Source organism: Zonotrichia albicollis, chromosome 5 (assembly GCF_047830755.1).
Source record: "Zonotrichia albicollis isolate bZonAlb1 chromosome 5, bZonAlb1.hap1, whole genome shotgun sequence".
Lineage (NCBI taxonomy): Eukaryota > Metazoa > Chordata > Aves > Passeriformes > Passerellidae > Zonotrichia > Zonotrichia albicollis.
In genome coordinates this window covers 64494779-64520831 of record NC_133823.1, presented here as the reverse complement: position 1 = coordinate 64520831, position 26053 = coordinate 64494779, and the positions used below count along the sequence as shown (strand labels likewise).

Genomic DNA, 26053 nt, shown 5'->3' with positions numbered 1-26053 from the left:
GGAAAATATCTGGAAACTGTCAGCTGCATAAAATGACCAGGAGACCTTTATGTTGAGATTTTGAGCCCCAAAAGAGTGTTATCTCTTAGGAGAGAAATATTTTTGGGTTTCAAAATGTTTGCAAAAAACTCTGACCAAAGAACTTACTTTTTCATCCTTCCTGATGAAATTATCAACATATTGAATGAACAGTTATATTTAAAAGTTAAATGGATGGTTAAAACCTTTTCTCTTCTGAAACTTCAGACATGGCAGAAGATTCAGGTAGTTATGCAAAGGTTGAAATATGTGCCTGTGAAGTTCCAGGCACATATTTCAACCTTTTCACATTGAGAGAACCATTCCCTATGAATTTTTCCCTTTGCCTGGGGGTGTTACACTGTGATCCACAGGAGCACTTCCCTACAATGGGAGATCTGTTAGAACCCTACAGCAATTTGGGCTTCACCACTGGAGTGTGCAGGGAGAAAAGTGCAATTTTTATCCTCAGATTGTACAGAACACTAACTTATAACATTTGTGACAAATAAATTACCACTCAATACTGTGCTGATGTGTTATTTCTCAAAAACACCATCTGAACTTAATACATTTTCAGTGTCTTGAGCAAAACCAAGGCCACACCCTTGCATAGGACCACTGACAGTGTTTATCTAGGATTTCTTTGAAAATTCTACTAGTTTCCTTTCGTGATAGATAACTACTATTTCACTGCATGCCCTAAATGTCAGCCTGCTGCTGAGTCATAAGAAGCCACTAACAGTGTGTGTCTGCATGTGGAGAGGAGTGTGGCTGACAACAGGGCTCTGAATCACAAATACATTTGTTGTTCCAGCAGAGCGAGTGCGGCAATCATGAACTTCTACAACTGTTTCAATTTAAAGGAAGGTCTTAGAAGCAAAACTCTAGTAGTCAATGTACTTTTCTAAGAAAATATATGCACCCCAACAGTTTATGACTCAGACCAATCTAAACAAGACAAAAATGAAGTGTTGTACAGTCTTTTTCAAAGGCTGAGAAATTGTTATCAAAGCTTTCTTTCTTACGATATTTAGTGTCAGTTTAGTGCCTATATATAAAAGAAGAACATAATTTGACTTAAAATTCACTATTTCATGCAAGGCTGCAGAGACTGTTGCTCCTATCAAAATCAGATATTTTACCCTAGCACTAGCATCGTGGTCATCTCAAAAGATGGGAATATCACTCATACTTTTTAAAAGAAAACAACAAAATAATTGCACATCCAGTAAATAAGTGCCACTCTTCTAGAAAGTACTTAGTTCATCCTCAGCAATCACAGGAAAGACCGACCTTTCAGAAAGGGCAAATTAATACATCCTTTGGAAAAATCTGTAAGCTCTCTAGGGTTAGAATAAAGCACCAAAGCAATTTTAAAGCTTTCATACCAAAATATATATAAACAGACACACACTTTACATATTAGGCATTTTCATGTCATCTGTTAGTTTTGGAGCTCATGAGAAGCAAATCCAAGGAGTGCTGGTCACAGATAACTATCCTACAATCAGCTAACAGACAATATTCTCATCTATGTCACATGAGTCAATTTGGCAATGTTGTCCCTCCTCTAGATCAGGACTGCCTGTCATTCCAAATGGGGCTCCAGTGCTAGTTTTTAAAAATACAGACTGTAAGATAGTAGCAAACTCATTTGAGATTGACAAAAATAATCTTTCCCCTTGTGCTGTTCAGACATGCTGTGTACACAGCCCAGAGATAAAATGCTTTTTGATTACTCCAGCTTCTTCTGAATTCATCTGCACCTTCCCCATTCAATCTGATGGCAGGACACAAATGTAGAATTCAGTGTGAAGACTGAAATTACTTAAAACACAGTAAGGAAGAGCATTTAAAACAAATGCAGTCACAGATTTGAAGGCCAGCTGGGATAAGGTTTGTAAATATGATCTTGGCTGGGCCTGCACTTTGACCTGTGTTATGCCATGACAGTGAGTTTGTCTAAATGCAAATGCTTACAAGGAGTCAGTTGGACATGAGGACAGTGCTCAAATACGTGCAAAGCACGTGATGTTTATGTTGCTTGTCTATTCATGTAATTTAGAAGGCAAACACTGGAGCTGGTGCTCACCTCAACTCCACCAGCACAGTAAGTGCTGACCATCTGGAGTGATTAAGCACTTGGTGTCAATTATTATTAACACTGAAAGGCATTGTACTTATGTCTCAATAAAATGCACACAAATGCCTGTGTGTATGTGTCATTTATCACATTCATTCCCCTTGAGCTTGACTGAGGGCCCACTGACTTGCAGTGATTTCAGTGAATAGTCTTGGTACTCGGCCTTGCTTGGTTGTCAGCTTAAAAGATCATAACAATTTATTGGCAGCTCCAGGAGGCAATGAATTAAAATACAGCTCCTAGCTAAGCATTAGTTGAAGCTTGTGCCACTGCAGGTACTCTGTTTCTCATTTTGTAGTGTAATGCTAATTGATGCACTCACCCTGAATGAATAGGGCTGGAAGAAAGAGCCACATTGTCCAAGATTTCAGGGCCCAAGCTTAAGCGATATGAATTCCTTTCAGCTTCTTTGGCCAGAGTTGTTACCTTGGGAAGAAAAATAACCCCATTTTACTACAATGAAATCCATTATTGAACAAAAAAAAATTGTATTTTGCATAGTAGTGCCTAAAGCATTTAAACATTTTCTTTTAAAACAAAGGAGTACTAATAGTATTAAGATACTAGAAACCTTTATGGTAACACTTAATATTTCCCTAAAGTAATCCTATGTTAGTGGTCTCAGTGAAAGAATGCTGTGATTTCACTAAGAAGGCATTTCCTAAATCTCTTCTTTTTTAACTACAAGCATGTTTCAAGACAGTAGTTTTTAGGACAATGGCTATGAGTTCATTACATCCCCTGAATGTGTAGCACAATGTCTATTAGCAACATTCAAACATCAGTTAAAATAGAGAACATTACCAACACAGTCCCTGTGCTACATTCACACAGTGTATTCATATTTTTTGGAATAGACTTCAATAGTGCACAGCACAGTACGCCATTAAATATGCCTAGAAAATAGAGAGGTTTGTATACAAACGAACCAAGCAGCCTACACCACCCAGTCTCATCAGAACAATTTGCAGAGCAGCCTTTCTCTGTTCCCTGATCTCTGCAGGCAAGAAGGGTCTCAGAGAGGGTTACTCATGTCCTGGGTTGACTATATGATGCTTTTATCTCCAATTGTCTTGTTCTGTTTATGCTGGATAATAAGTTCTGCACCTTTAAGAGTGTTCCAGAGAGTGAAGGGGGGAGAGAAGAAGCAGCAGTTTGTTTTCAGACACTGCACTCACTCCTCCACATTCCTGCTCCTGGGCTGTGCTGTCTGCAGATGGACAGACAGTGGGACGGAGGTCTCCTTTGCTTTTAGTTAGTTTAGCTAGCTGAGGCAAAGAAGTTCCCTGGACTGTAGGGGTTTTTTTTTCCTTTTTCTTTGGACCTGTTCAAACCTCCTCTGGACTGAACACCAGCAGAGCTTGGGAGCTGCACCTGTGGCCCACCGGGTCAGGCCTGGCCACGACATTTCCAGCACTGGAGGGACTGATCAGAGACTGAGTGAGCTGAGCTGCAACCCGGAGAGGGGACTCTCTCAGTTGGTCATCTCTTTTGGAGCAGCAAGGGGTTTTATTGATTAATATTGTTTAGGTTTTATTGTTTAATAAACAGGTTTTTTTCCACTTTTCTCCAAGGAGGTATTTTCTCCCAGAGCAGTTGGGGGGAGGGGCTGATTGAATCTGCTTTCCTAGAGGAGCCCCTCTGGGGGTTCTCTTCCAAATTTGCCCTGAACCAGGACAACTCACCTGCTGGTTGGGGATGAGCACGGTGTCATCGATCATGGCGCTGTCGCGCAGGTAGGAGGCGTGGCTCAGCGTGTGGGACCTGTCGGAACTGAAGGACCGCAGGCTGGGAGGTTGGTAGGGTGCCAGAGCAATGCATCAGCAGCACACAGGATGTTGCAAAGGTGCCATGACAGATCGAGTGGGAGAATGAGAAAAGCGTGCTATTAGCAACACCATGCAGCTTCCAGGGGCAGCAGAGCACAGTCAAGGGAAACACAGCTTTGCACGCCTGTGTTGTTGTCTGACCACAGGCCACAAAGCCTTTGCACTGACCTATTTGTTTCCAAATGCAAAACCTAGAGATTAATCTAGATATACTCACAAATCCTTTCAATTTGGCTTTGTGGCATGATGGTTTCCTCATAACAAAGAGCATTCATTTCTGTTAAGGCTCTTTGGAGAACTTCGCTGCTGCATCACACAAGCAAACAACTGTGGAAAACCAGTATGCTACCATCCTTAAGAAAAGCTGGAATGACTCTTTCTGAAGCTTTGTTGGGACCTACTTCCTCCCCTTCAAGCAGTAAGCCTGACATTGTCCCCTGGAAGGTACACACAGCAAGGCGAAGTGTGGCCAGCCACAAGCTCCCGTGTAAAACAGAACCTTGCTCTGAATGGCAGCAGCATCTGCAGGGAGACAGCCCCAGTGTGAGCACCGACCTCGCTGTAAGTACACGCAGCTCCACAGAGCACTGGTTGCTGTAGCAATGAGAGGTGCAAGGCAGTAAATAAGCTGCTTCCAAGCACTGGCTCAGAATGTAGCCGCAGTAACCACCAGCAAAAAGCAAAAAAAAAATCGACAAATACAACACCACAGAAGGACATATTGAGGTAAATGGGGTTTCTGCTACCAAATAGCATGAGTTTTCTCCTTGTTATGTTCACTAGCTGCAGTATGACAACAGCGATTTTTAAAACCAGATCATCCACCTTCAGATGTTGTGTGTGTACTCTGTGATGTTGATGTAGACCTTGAGGAATATCACATCTCTAACTGAAGGAAGCAGTTTTGCGTTCCTGGCTTACACATCCGTGAGCAGTGCTCATAATGACTAACATGCTGGATCAGAACAATGGGCCATTTATCCAGATGCACTGAGTTTTAAGGGATAGTTCATTTTCAGCAGTTAGCAATAAAAGTCACCGGTTCATTACAGACATGAGTTTCAAATGCTTTAAGTGCATATCATCTGATTCAGACCACAGCCTTTTTTAACAATAGTTATGTGCACTCAGTAATTTCTGATCCATTTATAGAAGCAAATGGTAATCTTATTTTTATTAGAAATGTATGACATTGAAGAACAATCAGTGCTGCTGATCATTAGCATATACCAGTGGCCTATTCAGCATCCCAGGTGGAGTGTACAAAATTGGAAGGAAAGACAGTCTTCAGAAAGCCTTGAGAAAAACGCAAACCAAAATTTAACACTTTTTCTTTGATTGAGGAACAAGCCTCAGTAGCAGACCCCATTTGCCATCATTATCCTGTGTTCATTTCCATATTTGACACTTCCAGAACCACTCTGCAGAGCCATGCAATGCTCGTGAGAGAGTCACCATCCAAGTTGTAGGTTCTGCTATTCAGCTAACACCACATTCTGGATAGACACCGAGTGAAGGGAAGCCTGAACTGCCTTTGGCTGGTTATCCCTATGGTGATCCTGTCCATCCTCACTGCTACTACCACCACTACAAGTAGCCCAGTGCTAACCACAGTGTGGTACCTGTACATCAGCTCTAATAAATACAAAAGGGAGCCGGGATTTATCTGGAGACAAGATAGGCACATTCATGACTGAGGTCTGCAGGTAGCTATAATAAAATTACATATTCTGATATAATACTTAATTACATTTAAATTCCCTGCTACACTCATTTTCAAAAGTAGAGCTCAGATGGCACTGCCTCATCTGTGCACTGGGCCAGCTCAATGAAGAGCAAACCAGGAGTTAAAAGGTCTGTGCTGCTCAGACTTAGGAATAAAGGTATTGATTGAAATGACAGTCCCCTTGAGCAACGGATTTATTGTTTATTATTGCCATAAGTATTCTGGAATTCCATGAAACATAAAAAAGCCTACCTAAAGCAGACACAAGAACAACACTTAAATGCATGCAGATTCTTCTTGAATGTGTTTGATAAATCTCATGTCTGAAGGCTTGTGGGACCAAAAGCACTCAGGCCCAGAGACAGAACTGTGGAACCCAGGAATGCTGCAAAGCTCCTGAACCTAAGCCTGTGCCTTGCCTGTGTGCACAGGCACACATCACTCACCTCTAGGCCCCAAATAGGGCCCTGGTGGTATCCAGAAATTAAGACTAGCATCCCCAATGCCAAGTTTCTACTCTGCCTCACTGTGGGACTTGCAATGCACACTCACTTCCCAGCCTAGACAGAGACCTAATGAGCTCCAGACCAGCTCAGCATATCTCTTCTTTAGATCTCAGTGTATATTTGCATATGTTCTTTCAGAAGCTGAGAAAAAACCCTGGGGTCACTGAACATTGTAAAAATGGACCTCAAAAATGTTTCTCAACAGCAGCATGGTTCCTTTGGTTCTCCAACTCAATTTTCTACATACAGCAGGCCTCCAAAGTGGATGAACAGAGACAGGTGCCATAGGAGGAGATAGAGACAACAGGTGTTCATGCCATGTAATACCTACCTGGGCATGATGCTAATGAAAGCATATGGAAAAGAAAAATGAAGGGGAGAGAGAAATAAAATAAATAGGGAAGATGGTTACAAATGAAAAATACATGTTTGTAAATCAAACTGTTTAATGTATAAGATCATATGAGTCTAGAGTGCTAATACTATCTTGCTTTACTGAATTTGCTGAAAAACCAAAGTCATTATAATGCAATGAAAATCACATTCAAAGGAAATGCAAAAGAACTTAAGCGGTCTCGGAGAAAATTCTTAAAATCAGTAACCTGAAGGTGACAGAAAATGAGATCATGGAGTTAGAAAGATGTCCTTCTTTCATTATTTCTCCCTTTAGAATTTTGCTGCATTTCACACAGGACTTGAAATAATTTTCATACAATATAAATGAAACCGTATCAGTGACATGTCAGTGAGAATCTACTGAAATCCACTGACAAGACTTAAAAAATAAAATATTCTAAATGGGAGCCTAACTTAAACTGGGGTAACACTCGCCTGCACAATCATTTCTATACAACATCTTAAAACCTAAAAAACTCCCAAACATTGCTACCATTGCGAGAATGAAAGGTTCTGATTTTAGGCATTCTGATGTAGTGCATAGACTTCCTCTGAGAGTCAAAAAGCCACACAGTCACTTTGTTTTCAGTGGACTCACTGTCTAAAAACCAACAGAGATCCCAGGCTTGCAGGACCTGAATGATGGGATTTACACATGCTGTGAGGCAAACCAAACTGTTTCCTGACATCTTTTGTTCCAGGAGCAATTCCCAGCCTACTCAAGTAAACAGAACGGATCCTACTGATTCCACTGAGCTTCAGAAATGCTGCCAGGATAACAACTAAGACTGGAAAATGAGGTAGCTTCAAAACTCTGTTGCCAAGGTTTCAACTTTTTTCCTTGTCTTCCCTTTAGTGCACCCCAGTTCTAAAGACAGTGAGTTTGGAGACATTGCTGATTTCACCCAGGAATGCCTGGGTGGCTATTCTGAACTAGAACTGTGGGGGTTAATCTGCCAGCTTGAGCCTACACTTAATGCACTTATGCTCACTAATGAAGTCTTTCCTTTTGGGAAGGGAACTCCATATTTTTTGTAGAATATAACAACACTCAAAAAAAAAAAAAAAAAGGAAAATTAAATCAAAGCTGCATGCATTATTATTCCACAAAGATATCTAGGTTTAAGTTCAACTTTTCAGATATAAGCAAATCAGTACGTTGTCTGGACTGGACAAACTAATGTTTCTATTATTATTATTACTATTATAGTTGTGTCAGTAGAAGGACAAGTATTCTGTGTCCTGCTAATTCAACCACGAGGAACCAGAAAGAGTGGAGGTGCTTGCAGACAATACACTCACTGCCAGCCCAGTGCAGAATGACCCAGTCCATTGCTCCTCTCCTGGTACCTTGAGCCAGCAAAGCACTCCAAAAAGTCAGCTCACCTGATGCTCAAAGCCCCTGTCCACCCATCCCCTGCTCGTGGCAGCAGGAGATGGGGGTGACCACCCCTTCCTCCTGCCAAGTGGTGACTGCCACGCTGCTACACTGAGTGAACAAATGCTAAACAGCTCACCAAGCAGAGAAATACCTCACAGAGGGATTTCACACACTTAGAGCAAAACGAGTTCTCATGCAGAAGTAGCATGAGAAAAGTTCCATATCCAGGCAAGTACCTGTCTGAGCGTCCTCCTTCCAAGCTGTACCTCAGGTAGTTCATTCCATCTAAGAACTGGCTGCTTGGCAAAGAGTCATCTCCCAGCTCCCGGAGGTCTTCTGGCCTAAGGTACTCCCCTCCATCTCCTGTCATTGTGTCATCACCTGCAAATCAACCCACAAGCGATAAGTACACACACGAGTTTGATTCCATTGGCACCCCAGGATCTAACAGCTGGATGGCACAAGGAACAGGAAAGCATTTTCCACTCAGGAAACACTGCAAACCACAAGCAATTAATGTATTTCATCAAACTGGCACATCAAGCAAGATATTTTGAAAAGTAAAATTAAAATCAAGGTGATTAATCAATTAGATTTCATACATTTCTTGCTGTTGCACACACTGGCAAGGAGCGTGCTTCTTTGCCATGCTCTCAAGTGTGGTCTTTCTGTTCTTTAATCCATTTCAGTTTTCTGGACACAGCTATACTGCATCCCAGCCTGACAGTCTATGGTTAAATATCGCCACTTATTTGATTGTAATCTACACGTATTCAGACAAAAACTGCCTTATGCCTTATAGTTGCAAAGGTCAACTTAAACTCTCTTCTATCCAAAATTCACATCATACAAGGCTCTGTCACCCATATTCCAAGATCTCTCTGTAATCAGCAACAAAATTCATGTTTCTAGAACATGGCAACATCCAGAAACTGGAAATAAGCTCACTTGCATAGATGGGAATGATCATAATTCATAATGAATCCCAGGCTAAGTGATCATTTGTTATCTGACACAGTAACCTTTATCCATATACTCTGAATAATGAAATTTAATCCTTTTTTTTTTTTTAGGTCCAGCATTCTTTTCCCCAGGAAATTCTGTCTATATGAAGTCACAGTTTGCTTTTCCCCAGCAGACTAACAAAACAGATTCCATTGCCAAGCAACGTGTAGATGTTTCTTTTCATTCCCACTTGCAAGTCACTTCCTCTCCACAGTTTCTGCCTGGTTATTTCAGTCATTTTCCCTCTGGTAAATCACTGCAGTGTGAGCCTGCCAGAGGCTTGGTGTGACCCACAGAGCCACACAACATGACCCCAGGCCACCAAGAGCTTCCTGCCTTCTCATCTGCTGGGCTGTGGGCAAACAGAGGCTCATCTTGATACTTATTTTCACAAAGCAAATCAAGCTATTTCTTCTAGATGACATTTCAGCTAAGAAATAAATAATTTATTATTTATCATCTAAAACTAAGTAAACTTTGGAGGGTTTAAGATTTATATGCACACACAAATATTATATATAAAAATGAGTCTCGAATCTTTTCAATATAACAACAAAAACTCTTGAAAATTCCATCAACCCACATTAAGAGGGAGAAACTGGGCACAGTTTCACAGAAAACAATAAAATGCATTTAATCACTTCATGTTTCCTGTCTTCTGACAGATGATGCCTCCTGTTTCCTGGGAATGTCACATTAAAAAGCACAGGGCTTAGTGAAAACTTGGAAGATATTAAGGCAATGCTGTTAATCAAACAGTAAAGAGAATTTCAAGTTATATTTCAAATAAACTAGATAATGATAATCATGCCAGACATTCCATTTATAATAGAAACAAAGGCAAAATCTTTACCGCTTTCATCACGCCCACAACCTTTAAAAAAAAACAAAAAACAAAGTCTACTTTGATTTCAGCTTTGGCCTCTCATCTGAGAGATGTCAATAGTGGGGCTAAGTCACAGTGTTTGATGTGATGGGACATCTGCACACAGTAACCAGACCATGCACAGATATCTCAGAACAGCCAGCAGGGACTGAGGGAACTCCCCCCACAGCCTGTGCCCTCCATCTTCCTGTCCTGAGATGAATGCCCCCAAACCATAGCACCTCCTAGCATATGGAGAGAAAAAAATAGGTGTTTAACTCTAAATGACTGCATGTTCAGCTGACCAAGGGCTTCCTGACACAGCAGATCTCACCAGATGGTTGCTTTGTGGCAATACAGGAGCTGCCCTTTTTCAATATGCCAGAAACAATCCGTCTGCCATCTCATTCCCCATCAAATTAGTGCCAGGAACATTTCCACCACTTACTAACCACTTTGTGACAACTATAACCCTTGACATCGATGGTTTGCATGCTCCGTGGTTTGCAGTGGCCATCTATGAATTTGCAAAATTGCAAAATACAACTGCTGCATGAGAACTGTTCTGGATTTTTTTCTCGCAAAAGATAGAGAAAATGCAGAGAAAATTTTAAAATAAAATAATAAAGGAAAGGGAGCTGTGTCAAACTGCCAGAAATGGCTTTTAATAGATGTTTTTAAAGCCAGATACAGTTATAATGGTTTGCCAAAATTATTGTTTTCTCTGCAGCACGCAGATAAGTCTAAAGCTCACCACAGAAGCGCTGCAGATGGAGAAAGGACAACTATGGCAATAACAATTTTTATGGAATATATATTCCATAACTGCAGAGTTTCTCTGACACTTTGTTTGGACACTTTCAACTCCCTAAATCAATCCTCTATTTAGTGGCCCACATTAGAAGCTTCCCTGGATTACAGCTTGACTAATGCTTTAACTTTGTTTCTTTTTAGCCAGGAAAGTGGGGTTTCACATATGGTTTCAGATGTTGATACATGACTTAAAATTTATCATCATACCAGCTGTTGGGAGCTCAGGGCAGCACTCAGAATGGCATAAAGTGAAGCAAATTTCCAAAGAAGCGCATTTCTACTCTCAGGGACCTCTGGGGAGGGAGAGACACTTTGATTTTGTTTGCTTGCCTATTAACCCATTGCAAAAAAGAATTCCAGTTCTTGACCTTGGTATTTAGGAAGTTGCTATGTTGGATCTAGGTAAGAAATAATAAAATAACAAACTACCCCTACATCCCTAAGCCACCAAGGCCTTACTTGTGTAAATCAGCATCCTGTGGCTACATTTTATACTACTGGATACAAAGTGCTTTATTTAGAGGGTGAATTAACTTAGCAGTGCTATTCTAAATTTACTGAGCTTCAATGCACAGCAACAGCAACCGAAGTCTATTAAGAACAATTCCTGTCTGCAACTTTAACTTCCAGGTTTAATTAAGGGAATTAAATTCCACTAATTCAGGTGCTTCTTCAGAGGAATTATGTGTGTGTATAACAGCAGTGGATTCTGCCTGGACTTAGCTGCTCATTTCTCACACATATGCAGCAGCATTAGCTACTCCAAGGCAATGCATGGGGGCACTCAGGAAATTTGTTGTTGTATTTAAGCACTGTGAGGGATTTTCTTTCTTATTAGAAATCTGATGCAGCCAGATATAGGATCAGCTATGAACTGCTTGCTGGAATCCAAGGTCACTACGATGCAGTAGTTCACCGACACCTTGTCCATGAGCTCTTTGCACATGACAACCTTTGTCTGTCCCTTCTCTGCAATTGCAGTGTCAGCACTAATTACAGTTTAGTATAAGTCAACTTTTCTGGTTGCCATCTCGGGCCATGCTGCTCCTGACAATGGTGTTTCACCCTCTACTTCCGCCTTTCTATTCTCTTCTGCCTGCAAAAGTTGTCTGGCTGGAAAATAACTTGTCAGGACAAACAGATTCATTTTCAGACAGATCAGTTCTCTGGGCTGGGTCATCACATGGTGAAACGTTCATGCTGCCAGCATGGAGGATGTGGGCTAGCATGGCTGGAGCTTGACAACTTCTGCAGCAGCCAGAACTTTGTCTCAAGCAGACACTGAAACTACAACTTTTGAAAATTAATTGGTGATGAGGCGGCTCAAAAAGAAACAAGCAAGACCTCTTGACCATCCTGTTTTACTGGTTGTATTCTCTCTCTAGAGCACTACACTTACTGCACTATCTCCCATGGGAGTCTCACAGACAAGCCACCGTTGGTTTGTGCAGCTCCTCTGGCACAAAAATGAGGCATGGAATGGTTACAGAGGTGCATATTAATATATGGGGAAATAAGAAAGAAACCAGGCTCCTGCCTTTTCTATATTTTCTTCTGTGTTTACACAGACTCAGCCCTAATAAAATATTTGCTTGCAGTTAACGTCACTAATTCTGTAGACATCATTAAAATACATTTCACAAGAGGCTTTGCAGTAGATTTCCCTTTACTGCACTAAGGATCTCTCAGGTGCAAAATGCTTCTTTTGTGGTGACAGTTTTAAAGCAACTGAACTTAGCAGCAATACAGCCAAGGCTGATGCAAAGATAAAAACCTACAGTTTTTAGTGCAACTTTATCCACACTGAGCATTTCTGCTGGCAGGGGTACATGTTGCACAAACCACATCTGTAGTGCAATTCCCATAAGCAGGGATTCAATGCCATTTTAAATAAAAAATATAATGTGATTCTGTTCAAAAAGAAAGATTTTGTTTAGCAGGTAACATAAAAAGTAAAGAATTCTGAATAAAACTTCAGTAGATAAACAAAAAAGGGTGCAAGAAAATTGAAGATGAATTAGTGGCACTCTGTCCATTCAAGATATTTTAAAATAGGCTACCCAGAGCAGGACCTTCCACACCAAGTTGAGCTATCTGACAGATATTTGTCTTTTATTTTATACTGCTCAAACTGTATGTTAACTTTGTTTTAGGAAAACAAATGCTATATTAACAACATGACAGCATACAATTATGCAACAGAACAATTTTCCAAGCAAAATGCAAAGTACTTATCATCAGTGATGAACATGCTCCACTATGGGATCTGAAATACTTTGCTCAAGTACTCTTGTGTTCAACTTGATAATTATATTAATACAGCTGGCAGGTTTGCAGCAGCACATGGACTTATTTCAGAACATATTGTGTCACTTCAAAGAACCCAGTACCACAGAAACCTTACTGCTGGCCTCTTGTGAAGCTACCCCACCCCTAAATGGTTCATCCTCACTATAAAACAAGTTCTGGAGCCTTCCTGTCCCCAGCTATTTAAAGTTACTGTGACAAGCACCATCCACATTAGGAGTGCTTGCGGTGAATGTTAATTCAAAGCACAGGAGAGCATTAGTCATGCAGGACAGCCCCTTCAAGTTCTGCCAACACACTCAAGATATAGGTAATAAATCTGAGATTTTCTGGCTTCCCTTCTTCCTCCCACCTTCATGAAACACACAGTCAACCACACTTCAAAAGTAACAGAGAGAAGCAGTGTTAGATACCCAAATTCTGCAAACATGTGTTGTTACTACACGAAAAAATAACAGTCTGAGTCAGACAAAAAGAGAAAGTCTGTAGGTCTTACTCCATGAACTCCTGCTAACAGCACCTGTGCCACTACATGCTTCCCCATCACTGAAGGGTTCCTCATCAGAGTGTTTAAAGGCTGTACAACACACAAATTGGTTTGAGAAAAAGAAACACCCTGGATTGATCCAGTAGAAGCAGGAAGACAAACTAGGCTTAGTGGATTTAAAGATGATTCAATGGTAGATCAAAAGACTGGGAGAAAAGTAAACAAGGTGAACATAAGGCAATAAGCTGTTTAAAGGTGATTCGATATAATAATTACACAAGCAGTTGAATGATTCTTAATCGGAGACAAAGCAGCAAAATAATTTCACTGGTCATGATGCAGCAGAAAATAATTGATTTTGAATCACACTTGTTTGTTTTTGCATTTTAAAACAAAAAGTTGCATCTGGAGTCTAAGCATCATATTTTCTCAAGAGTGTAACTCATTTATCAGCATAATTCCCATTTCTAAAAGCAATACAAGCACTTATAATTAATGTATGCCATTAACTTCGTGCACCATTTAGAACCACAAGTGCATCTGTTTTCTTTGTAAAAGAAAAGTACCAACCCTGTAAGCTGAGTTTCCAAATTCCCAGGACTTCTGGAAACTATTCACTCCACAAATTATTTGTGTGAAATAATAACAATCACCATAAAATGGCACACATGGACTATTGCAACATTGACACTCTCAGGTGTAAAAAGGAACATAGAAAATCCTTCCAACTGCATTTATATTTATTAATATTGCTGTGACTAAAATTTCTAAGAAGTCACTTGCGAACCCTTAGAAAAGGGCGGGTTTAGTCCGTTTCTGCAATTCTGAGCTGCACAAAAGTGTGATACCTTATCACTGCTCCCAGAAGGTCAGAGAAATTCCTAAGCTAAGTGGTGGGATGCATTTCCTATCTGTGTGTGCAAAGGCCTCTGACACCCAAGGGCTGAACTTGCTGCGTGTTGTCACTTTGTATCACACCCTGTGTATCCCTGAGCTCCCCTGCGCCAAAAGCTCCCTCCAGGGAATGCTCTGCTCACCTTCCACCTTATGCATCTTCCACAAATGTTTCCAATTTGGCAGAACTCCTGGATATTTCTATCTGATACAAGTGGCACAGATCCAAAATATTTACTGCTCGGACTCCTCTTTATGGGAGGGTCAAAGCCAACTTTGGGACAGTTCTACAGTGAAATTATAAAGTCTGGAGTTGGGAAATGGTCTCATTTGCCAATTTGGTTCAAAAAAGCTTTTTCTGGAAAAGATATAGGGGTCCAGGATTTTGCTTAGTTTCAAATTTTGGCATCTTTTATTTAAAAATACCATGATGATTACATCATTTAAAAGAGAGGTTCATTACAGGCACAGCAAAATGAAGATGTGAGAGTATTCAAGCAGCTTCTTGAGCCTATAGAACAGGTTACATAGATATATGGAAGAGGAATTTACCAAATCACTCACCTTCTTCATCTGACACATCCAGGACCTCAGTCATTGTCTCGGGTACATTTAGCTTGTGCTTCTCTGTTACAGTCTGCAAAGATAGAATCATCAGTCAGAGGAGCAAAGTCTACAGCAAGGCATTTTCAACAGACAGCAGTGGGACATGCTGAAGCATTTCATCAAGTTTCCCCTTCTCCTAACTTGCTTTTTCATCTTTATTCCAGAAACTCCTATTCTCAGTGCTGCATAAGGTAACATTTCTTCTGGCAGAAAAGTACAAAAACATAAGATAATGAGCTGGTCAGAGAAATAAAATTTATTTATAAATGGTGCATGTAGAACAATTCAGCTCAATGTTTCCAAGATGATTTTAAAATGAATTAGGTAATGTCTACAGAAGAACTTGAGAAAGTTGTATGGGGCATATGGAAATTATTAAATTGTAAAACATTTGGAAATGAAGTTATGAATGATGTGAAATTCCTCAACTAAAAAAAGATGTGAAGGATTTACACAGATCACTTGAAACATTTCTTCCCCCTCTCCAGAAAAAGGTGACTACAGTGCATATTAATTATATCCTTTTCATAAATCATGTATATTCCCCCAAGCACGTATACATCAGAGGGAAAAAAAAAAGTTGTTTGAAGATTCTGAAACATCTTGTGCACCTAAAAGTACAAAATATTGTGAATCAAAGCAAGTACGGACTGAGGAATAGTGGGAGGATTCTGGTTAGACATAAGAGTAGGAAAACACTGGAAGTTTGTTGGGGTTTTTAAAATATAATTTTATCTTATGTGAGCATAAGGATAGGTAGGATGGTGGAGGCTGATAACTGTATTTGGATAGGCCATATGGCTGGGGAACGTACATGGATAGTATTATGCTTTCTAGACATAGCAGGGCTGAGATTAGGTGGGTTCAGTGGAAGGTTAGGCCTGGCCTACTTAGGGTGAAGGCTGAGTAGAAGCTTAGGCAGAGGTAGGACATCAAGAAAGTTGTAGGCTGGGAGCTATAATTTGTTGAGTCAAAATCAACTGTCTTAGACTAACTTTCTGTTATTCTGCTCATTCTAATCCGCCTTGAATTCATTTGTAGACTAGTCCTAGGGTAAGGAGGAGGATGAGTGAGGTTCAGGCTAGGGTGCTGAATTAAGAATGGATCTTTTTAGCATCCAGATTCGTACTGCAGAAGGAGATGAAGAACATAACAAGAGGAACTACAGGAAGTGCACAGGAAGTGCAAGTTGTCTGGAGGGAGCTCTTCAGTGTGCTAGGATACAGGGGGCAAAATGCCAAGGGCTTCAAAAGGAGCAGTGCTCAGAAATGCCTTGGTCACCAGCAAAAGGTACCCATTTCCCTGGCTCCTCCCAGTGAGCCGGGGAGCTGCGGAGGGCAGCTGGCACACGGCCCTTCGGGAAGTGCAGGAGCACAGTGTCCCTGTGGCACGGAGAGCAGTGCCAGGAGGCCACGTGTCCCCCTGAGCAAGCTCCCTGCTGCTCACACCGCCTATCGGGCATACACTAACATCACGTGCAAAGGAGCCAAACGTTTCATGGGAGGAATCGTGAAACCAGCCAAACCCTGAGTCCCTTATGCAATATGCTTTTGGGAAAATGCCTGCTGATATCAAGCAGTGAAGTCAATAGCAGCTTTTGTTGCACAAAACTTACTTGTTATTTCCTGATCCTGTTATGCACTTCTCTGTTTCTAACAAACTGAAAAAGCTTTCTCGTTTATTGTAAAATACTGCACTTTAATAAATAACTAAGTTACCAACTGTGTAATTACTTCGAAAATTAGTTTTCAAAGTCTGCTTTACGTTTCTGAAATCTATTTAACTCTGACAGCAGTTCCAGTTTACCCTCCTGAGGCACAGGGAAAGAACAATGCCCTTTGCCTCAACTGGCAATCCTAATTAGGCTCCTAAATTCACTCTTCCCCATGAGTAAAAACAACTCATTATTTCTGTTGCAGCAGAACACATGTTCAGGTTTGCAAATTAGTTTATATTCACCGAATGGCTCTACCACAAGGACTGACTTTTCCCCCGTATTCCCATGGCTTTCCTGGGATAGAAATGTCAGGCAGCAGTAGGGTGACAAGGCCAGTGATGACAGATGGGGAGGTGCTGTCATTCAGGTGGCACTGACTTTGTCTCCTCAACACCAGAGTTAACAACTGAGTTGAACAATCAGCTAAGTAAAAGCACAAGCTGCAGGTAGAGAGGATCACTGTCCACCTTTTTATCTCCCAGGTAACCAAGGTTTATGGACTACTACATCCATCTATTTTTCACTTAGGACTTTATAGGCCTCCATATAAAAATCTGGTCTCTAAAGCTTGCAGATATTATCTATTTACAGGGAAGCGAGGATACTTTACTAACTTCCTGGCTTTCTCAGCAGTAAGAAAAAAAATACTTCATAATTTGACAATTGAAACAAAATTTGGAAAAGAGATTCATAAGAGTGTGCATGCATATGCACATTACAGAACAAAAAAATATTCATTGCCAATTTTGGAACACTGAACTCAGTAAGAATCATTAATTCTAATCCCAACAACTTCTGTTGGGAATTAATGTTTTTAAAGGAACTTCTAGTGTGACACCAGAATTTTTTTAATTGATAGGCACATCAAATTCTCTCAAAATGTAAAATCTATATCTAGCCCCATGAATGGTCCACATGGAAGTTTGCTCAGTGTGTATTTCTCAAACTCCCTATGTTTAGTGGGAATACCATAATGGAGTTTACTTAAGGCTTCTGTATTTGAGCCTTTCATTGTAAGGCCAGATTTCACTGGGTGGCATAGAATAATTCCAATATATAATTCAGGTATGTAAACCCATATATGCTTTCAGGAATGACTTAGTCAGAGCAGCACACTGCAAACAACCTGAAAGCTCCTCATATATTCATCTATCCACAGGAAGGCTGTGCTTGTTTGTATAAATGGCCCCAAACTTAATTGCATAGAAAACCTCTGAAAACTCAGTTTATTCTCATTTCCTATTGCCCTTTAATCTTTCAGTAAAAAATGTGCACTTTATTCTCCCTATTGCTACATATTCATGTGGCTCCACTATTAACAGCACTAATGCAAGTAAGAGGAAGGTTTGTTCCAAGATAGAGCAAAGAAAGGCTTTGGCACTGGAGATCTTTTCCTCATCTCGAGTGGCAGTGACTTGCATATCAATCACCGTGTACCATCCTCGTGCAGGGCTCAGCCCAGCCTCACAGGCTGAGTAGCCATGGTGACAGCACCTTCTCTCAGGCTCAGCACTGCCCTCAGCCCTGGCCACACCAGCCCCACCATCTGGGGCACCTGACTGCAGGGAGCACCTGCTATCTGCCCTTCTTTGCAGGACTTGTTCTACGTTGTGTTTAATCAACAACCCCCCCCAAAACACCACCATTCCATACATCCCCCTAAGGTACAAGGGTTAGATGTGTTCCTAGCTGGAGAATGTGAGTTATGGAGGGCTCCCACCTGACTTTCTAAGTGTGCAGACACAGATCAAGATTTCAGATTTCTCTTCTGTGCGAGCACTAAAGGCCAACCTTGCAAGTATGTTTCACTACTTGATTCAGTCCTAAACCCCAGACATCAGGGACCTGGTAGAAAATAACATTAATCCTCAATGTTTAAAGAAATATTTATCCAAAATTAATAGCTCACATGTGTCCTTTTGTTGTGCAATTCCTATTATTTCAAATATCTAACACCTACATGAGACAAGGTCCAAGGCTGCACAGTGAAACATAGTGGAAAAGAGCAATAAATTAAAAACCTGTGCTAGGACACAGCACAGAATATGTGACAAAGGCATCCTCTGAAGCTTAAAAATCTAAGAACTAAAGTTTCTCAAAAAAATTTCCCTAGGTTTTATTTTTCCTAAACTTCTGATTAGATACATATGTGTTTATGCACGTACATGTGTGATGTGCTCTATGATTAAACAAGAACGTGAAGTAATAACAACAGAGACACACAGTCTTTATTAAGAGACTTCTGGAATTACGCCGGAATTCGTCTTCCAAACCTGACTCAGCCTGATCTTTGCAAGTCATTAAAAAATTATGATTTATTCTATTTGTAACCTTATGCCATGTTATCTTTATCGCATCTTTCTTCGTTCATATCAAGTGGGATTTGCTGTCAGCATGCAACAAAATCAAAATTATATCTCTATTTCTTTACAAGTGATTTTGGACTTCTCTTCTAATCCTCTCCATGACTGAGTAGTGGCATCTTTTTAGTAATCTACAGATTTTTACAGCTCTGAGCCCCTAAATGTCATCTAGAGCTGATGGGGTTTGTATACTGTTAATCTTTAAAAAAAATTATACTGTTAATTTAAAAAAAAAGCACCAAATCAAATAAAATGAAAAAGCATCATCTTACAGCAGCATTTCAAGATAAATGCACTAATCAAGACTTAAATAAAATCTGATTTCTTAATTTATGCACTATTTCTAATGTTCTCCCTTACTACCTGCTATGACATTTGTAGATAGGAGGTAAAAGTGCAAGAAGAGAAAACTTTCTCCTCTCAGGGTGTCCAAATAGATCAGCTTTTCCTGGCTTAAAGCTGCAGTACCACCTTGCTGATGTTCAGCACACACCATTGACCAGCCCTGATGTCAAAATACAGACTCCAAGAGTGTGCAGCACTGAGAGAACTGTGCCCATAAGGAAAGATTCCTATGCATTTTGGAAAACAGGATCTGTTTGAACTGGAAGTGACTTAAGTAAGAAGATGATGGATGTGATTCACAGCCATCCAGTGAGCATCCATGGCTTGGCTCCAGGCCATGGCTGGTGCGGTCCAAATGTAGAGATGCTGCAAGGATTGAGCCTCAGGAGGTGTCAAAAGTGTGGAGATGTAAGGCCAGATGGGAAAGGAGAGGTGAAAAGACCAACAGAGAAATGGCAGGATCTAAACAACAGCACAAAAACTTCAGGAAAGTTTGGGTTTGCAGCTCAGACCCAGGTCTAGAAACAAGTTTCACTCTGAATTGTTATTTTCCATCTGTGTGCACACAGACTTTGTTCCGTTGCCGTGCACACACTTCCACATGCTCATAAGATACGCTCAAAGCACTGTAGCAAAAATGCAACAGAAAGGGAAGGGGAGGGGGGGAGCTATAACTCCCCAAACAAAACAGAAAAGGAAAGAGGTGCACAGAGAGCCTGAGGGAAGAGCAGAAAGACAACACTCTGAGTAAAGAAGAACCACATCTGAATGCATGTGCAACTCACAGTTGTGGTGGTGGTGATCTCCTCTGTGACAACCTTCAGCGTATCGACCACAGAGATGTATCCCAGGCGCCTGGCGATGGCTAAGGCTGTGTTACCATTCTGCAGGGAACAGAGAGGGGGAGAGCGCTGAGAGAGAGGGAGGATTGTGATGTGAACCAATGAGATCACTCTCCACGCTGCATGAGCCAGCATTTCCATCCAAAACAAGGCACAGCCTAGGAAAATCACGGCTTTTTACCGTTACATCTGACTCTGTCTTTGTAACTTCTTTAAGACTATAGCCCCAATTGCCATGGTAACACAACACACTCACATCTGCCAGCGATTCCAAATACTACAGCGCTGTATGGTTTAACCCTTCAGGGCTCACATTGCACTATGCAGCCTGGCTTGCCTGCATAAGTCTGGGGGTTATTTTGCAGAAATACTCTTCTAGAAAGTAAAAAGTATTTTAACTTTTTACAGTTTCCCTCCCAGTTGAAACTGTTACACCTTGACCAGGTATAATTGCTTTTCTGGGGAGTACAAAATTCCAGCTGTCATGTGCACATATACTCCTATTCCTTCACACAACAAGAATGTACTTCCATTAACAGTTCACAAAAGCTAATGATTTAACAAATACAAGCCACAAAAGGCTTGGGGGTGAAGAATATAGTTCCATTTAAATACATTTATTTGCAGTTTGACTATTCATAACATGTCATTCATCAAAAGGACGTTAAAATAATTTAGCAAGAGTTTAAGCCTATTTCTCCCCATTTCGTCTCCTGGAACACTGGCAGTCCACAGTCCCATGTCACTGAGTTTGGGGAGGGGAGGAAGGAATGTGTTCCATGGTTCTTGGTAAAGAGTTCTACACAGAATTGCTCCACGCTCTTTTGCACTGAACCAAGGGACAACAGGCTGGTCTTCTGTGGAATCATGGACTGTCACTGTACCACTCCTTGCACAGAAATGATTGCTCTTGTGACCCCACTGCACCATGTGCAGGATTTATCAGCCTGAGGCCTCTCTCCTTCAGCAACAACTTCAGTTATCTATAATTTAAACTCTTCTGTATTACCCTAGCTCAGCCACCCTGAAGCAACACTGAGTTTGTGGATTAGCACAAATGAACACAAAATGAACAGATTAGCATCTTCACAGCACAAATAATTTGACTGTTACTTCACTCGCACGTTAGTTGCTCATCCACCACTCCCATATCTCCCTGCCACATGTCTCAGGTTGAAATTCTCTCTTATCTCAAGCCAGAGGTTGCTCTGTGTGGACAAGGACAGATCAAGTATCTGAGGAAGCAGCCAACTGTGCAGCAAAGACACATCCCTAAGGCTGCTTAGACCTGGGCATGACAGCCCCAGTGTGAGGACTGAAATCAAGTCCAGGGACCCTCAGCTAAACACCCCAAACAGTGGGAGTGTTTAATTGAGCAGCCCCAGAAGTTGGCTGCAGTGGTCTCTCACTCGATGATCCAGTGCACAAACTGGGATTTTGGATAACTTTCACACAAGATTACTCCACATGATTGTTCCAGGATCAAACATGGTGCCAGTGCTGACTTAAGCACACACACTAAAGGCATAGGGAAAACTGATCCACTCTAGGGAATGACAGGAGTTTTGGACACTGGGAGTGTTCTAATGATTACCCAATTAGAGGTGACTAGTAACAACATCAACATGAAATAGGACGGTTGTGTTCCTGGCTGGCTGACTGCACAGAATGAGCTGTTGCAGGAGCTATTGACACTCTTTGAGGAGGTATTAATTTCACTGAGTCCACTGAGGTGAACTCACTAAGAACCTGAAATCAATTCAGTGGATAGAGGGACAGAAATCTGGGTCTAAATTAAAAAAAACCCAAAAAACTAACAAACAAACAAAACAAACCAACCAAAAAAACCAAAAAACCACCACCAGGTTCTGAACTCCCCTTGATTTTAAAGGAAAACTCCAGGAGATACCAATTTCCAGAGAGAAGTGTTGAGGCAAAGGGAAAGTGAACAAGCCTGGCACAGAAGCTTTGGCCAGCCAGATCCTGCAGCTCAGCAATCTGCATCTCTGCCTTACGTTTAGCTTAGTGCACAGCTAGGTCAGACGTGACTACCTTAAGAGGATAGGGAAGAGCAGAGGAAATTACATTTCCACATATGACAACCAGCTGTGTGAGGAATACTTTCACCAAAATAACAGCCTGCTCTCAAGCCCTAAGGAAGGCAAGAAAAGAACTGTCCAGGGAAGCAAGTTTGCAGTGGCAGGTCAGCCTTACCGTGGTGATGGCGTTGGGCTTGGCCCCGTGCTGCAGCAGAACGTTGATGATGTGAGTGTGGCCTTGCTGAGCAGCCTGGTGCAGAGGGGTGTACCCATTCTGTTATCCACGGCGGTGACAGCAAAAGCAAACAAAGAACAAGAGCCAATCATTAGATCAGACATTTCACTTTGCTTCGTTCTGCTCCTTTTGAGATATTTCAAACATAAATTGTGACACCAATTGACCCAAAAATAATAAACCTTCCATAATAATAATTCTCCTTCCCCAGGATAATGGAAATATCAAGGAAGGTAATATTCTTTTTCAAAAATAATTTCTCTCACAATAAAGGAAATCCATGAAAAGACATTTCTCCCGTATTTTCTAAATCGGAGGAAGGAACAATGAGGAACAACGAAGTTAAAAGGGGCAGGTTGAGGGCATAGAATCATAGCTGAGGCAGAGAACATTCCTCTTCCTCTCACATCCTAGTTTTCAACAGAGGGCCCAAGGTTTGCCTTTAAAATATCTGAGTCTATTAAAAAAACACATCATTTTTAACAGCAGTGATTAAAGCCTGTTTGCTTTTTAAAAGGCTAAAAACATATACCTATTACAAATGTCAATCAGGTTTAGCTTCACTTTGCCTCCAAGAGGATGGACCAAGTTGTAATTACACTTAGGAATTTGTACCTCATGTCTGCCTTAATCAACAGGCTTAGTTCAAGATACTCATCTGCTCCAGTGGTTTGTTCTCATGCCACACAATACAGAAACATAACCAAAGTGTGCTTAAGCTGGCTGATCTGAGATGGTATTGTGAGAGTCCAGTCAGGCAATTGATTTACAAAATTATTTGCAATTGGCTTTGAAAGCAGGCAGAGAAGGAACTGGAAGAAAACCTTGGGTTGATCACGCTGTACACTTAGGTAAAGCCTGGGGCAGGCTCTGAAAACGTGCTCTGACAGTTATCTCTGCTGCAAACAAACAGATGGCAGTAATGCTTTGCACTGCTGATTAGAAGGTGATCATCCAGAACTGTTACAGTTCTTATACTGACAACACATACAGTTCATATATGTGTGGACTGCTAAAACTACTGCTTACTGTAGGTTCTAGTGGAAAGCAGATTCACCACCTTTGTCCATCAAAAAGAGAAGCCATATGTTTCTTGCACCAAGCATTGTGCAGGCTTTCTCTAGTGAAAGCCCAAGTTGCAACAGGCGTTATTCATTCTTTAACATGCCTATCTTGAATCCAGGATTTATTCTTTAAAGTGAGTCCACAACACCAGTTGACAGATTGCCAGTACTTTTAGTGGTCCCTAGGTGTGAGATTGTGGAGAACTGCTTCCTGATACAAACTTGCTGACTAAATGAAACTATTCTAAATAAGTAAAATATCTGGGTGAATGGATTCATAATCTGTCCCAGCGGTCCTTTAAACAAAAAGAGACCTACTCCTAAAGACATAATTTTGTCTGTCCCTTGAGTTAGCCTCCAAATACCTCAGCTGAATGTCTTGGCAGCTACAGTTTGGATCCCACTAGTGTCTGCTTTACTAATTCTCATCAGCTGTTTTTCTAGCAGTGTTGCCTGTCCTTTTGGAATCCCTAAGTTTAGCCCATTGAGTTTGGGTGATCCCATGAGGGATGGGCCAGAATCTTTAAATTATTTACTTGGATTTTTCTTACCACATTGAGTTGTGATCACAGTGACAAAATAATGCTACTTTGAGAAATGAATAATCCCATAGGTACCAGCTGGGGACAGGGGAGCTGACCAGAGGAACAAACAAACTACAAACCAGTGATTTTGATGGGATTTTAAAGACAATCTCAGTGGACTGCTTCCTCTTGGTCCCAAGACATCCAGCATGAATCCAGCAGTCAGGAATTGCCTGAAGTCAGCATTAACCAAGCTGGAGCCCTACAGTTCCTGAGTTATCTTTTTCTTTCTGATAAGGGTGACGTGATGATTTCTGGGATGCAACACACCATTGCTGTCATCAGAACCTTTCTTTGTATTCTCAGCAGTTACACAGCTTTTACTACAAAATGCACCCCATTCAGCTGGTGTGCCCACCAGTTTCTCCCTGGAGAAACTGTTGAAGTCAGTGGGCTTTGTTCTGACTTTGGTTTAGGCAGTCAGGCCCATTTCAGTGTATCTGGTCAGATTTCAGCATAGCCAGATTCCCCTCAGAAAACCCCAAACTCTCCTTGAGTAAACCACATTCCCTTACCACAGCTGCTTCCTCTCCCAGAGTCATCCCACCCACACACTGAACAGTGGTAACTCTTCCCACTCTTCTCCCAGCATATTGGAGAGAATTGGCATCACCCTGAAAGTGTCTGAATTGTTACTTGCTATTTGGCAGCACAGTGGTGTTGCAGTGGTGTAAACCATGTGGTTTAAAATGAGATCAGGAACCAACTTTGATTTGTTAGTTTGCAAGTAATAAGAAAAAGAAAAACCAATGAAATGGATTGTCTGTGTTGTTTTAACAGAGTTATCTGGCTTTTCTTTCCTGAACACCACACCATGAGATGGAGCAGACTGAGGGCATTCCATTACAGCTACCACACGTTGATACCTCCCATGCCATGGTCTGAGCTCCCAAGGGTAAAAGCAAGTATGTCATGTAGGAGTGCTGTGTTACCATGTTCAGAATAAAGAGCAAAAGCAAAGCAATTGAAAATTCTTTACCTTTGTTTTAGCATTGACATTTGCTCCGTGCTTGAGGAGAAAATTCACCATTTTGATGTTTCCATAGTGACAGGCCACAATTAAAGGTGTATAACCAAGCTACAGGAGGAGAACAAAGAAGTAAAACTGCAAGCTCAGTGGAACATTCCTTGGACAAGGGTAAGCACCCTTTGGCATGCTGGAGACAGCAGCCACTCTGTGATTTACCTTTGTCTGAGCATCCTGGTTCGCACCGTGTTTGGTGAGTATCTCGGCTACATTCACTTTATCCTCTTGAGCTGCAAGGTGTAAGGATGTCAGTCCAGCCTGGAGATGGAATATAACAGGTAAAAGTAAGAATAAAACCCTACTTTACATAAGGAAAAATCTAGACTTCCCCACCTCTTCATTTTTAAAACATAATCAGACCCTAATTGTAGCTTTTGAGTATGGGTGGTGGTTTTAAACAAAGCAGAGTCAATGTTGCTCCTGTTCCAGCTGACAAACAGCTCCAAACCAATTACATCACCATAACCATAGAGGAAAACTTTAAGGCATGAATGCTCAAGATTTGCTACAATAATGTAATTTGGGAAGCTGAGAATCACATTAATAAAAAGTGCTTCCCACTCTTCAGACAGAAAGAGGAACCTTGACAGCTGCAGGCACAAGCCAGATGAAAACATTAACTCCAGAAATAGATCCCATTCAAATTCCAGGGAAAAGGATGCAGCCTTTAACTGACAGTTCACTGTGATCACATGCAGTGCTTTCCTGTGAACAAAGCACTGAACAAATTTTGTAGAAGAAATTAAAATCTCCTTGTTTCTATTAGCATAATATAGTTACTCCATGCAAGGAGATACCAGAGTCTTCTATTCTAACTTGAGCAGAAGCTGCAGGCTTTTCACCTGCATAAAGTAAGAT

General features: G+C 41.2%; 1 protein-coding gene across 32 annotated transcripts in view; it reads right to left on the bottom strand.

Moving 5' to 3' along the window:
- ANK2 (ankyrin 2) overlaps nucleotides 1-26053 on the bottom strand; it is a 180130-nt gene that overhangs the window by 42688 nt on the left and 111389 nt on the right. For 16 of the 32 annotated variants that reach the window (XM_074541909.1, XM_074541911.1, XM_074541925.1 and 13 more), the window contains 8 exons: nucleotides 25355-25453; nucleotides 25148-25246; nucleotides 22461-22559; nucleotides 20190-20288; nucleotides 14938-15010; nucleotides 8239-8383; nucleotides 3850-3952; nucleotides 2487-2590 (listed from right to left, as the gene is read on the bottom strand). In XM_074541909.1, coding sequence (XP_074398010.1) covers nucleotides 2487-2590; nucleotides 3850-3952; nucleotides 8239-8383; nucleotides 14938-15010; nucleotides 20190-20288; nucleotides 22461-22559; nucleotides 25148-25246; nucleotides 25355-25453 — 821 coding nt within the window. Of the gene's footprint in view, nucleotides 1-2486; nucleotides 2591-3849; nucleotides 3953-6556; nucleotides 6569-8238; nucleotides 8384-13488; nucleotides 13570-14937; nucleotides 15011-20189; nucleotides 20289-22460; nucleotides 22560-25147; nucleotides 25247-25354; nucleotides 25454-26053 lie in introns of all 32 variants that reach the window. The other 16 variants (XM_074541927.1, XM_074541934.1, XM_074541937.1 and 13 more) reach the window with 3 other exon arrangements.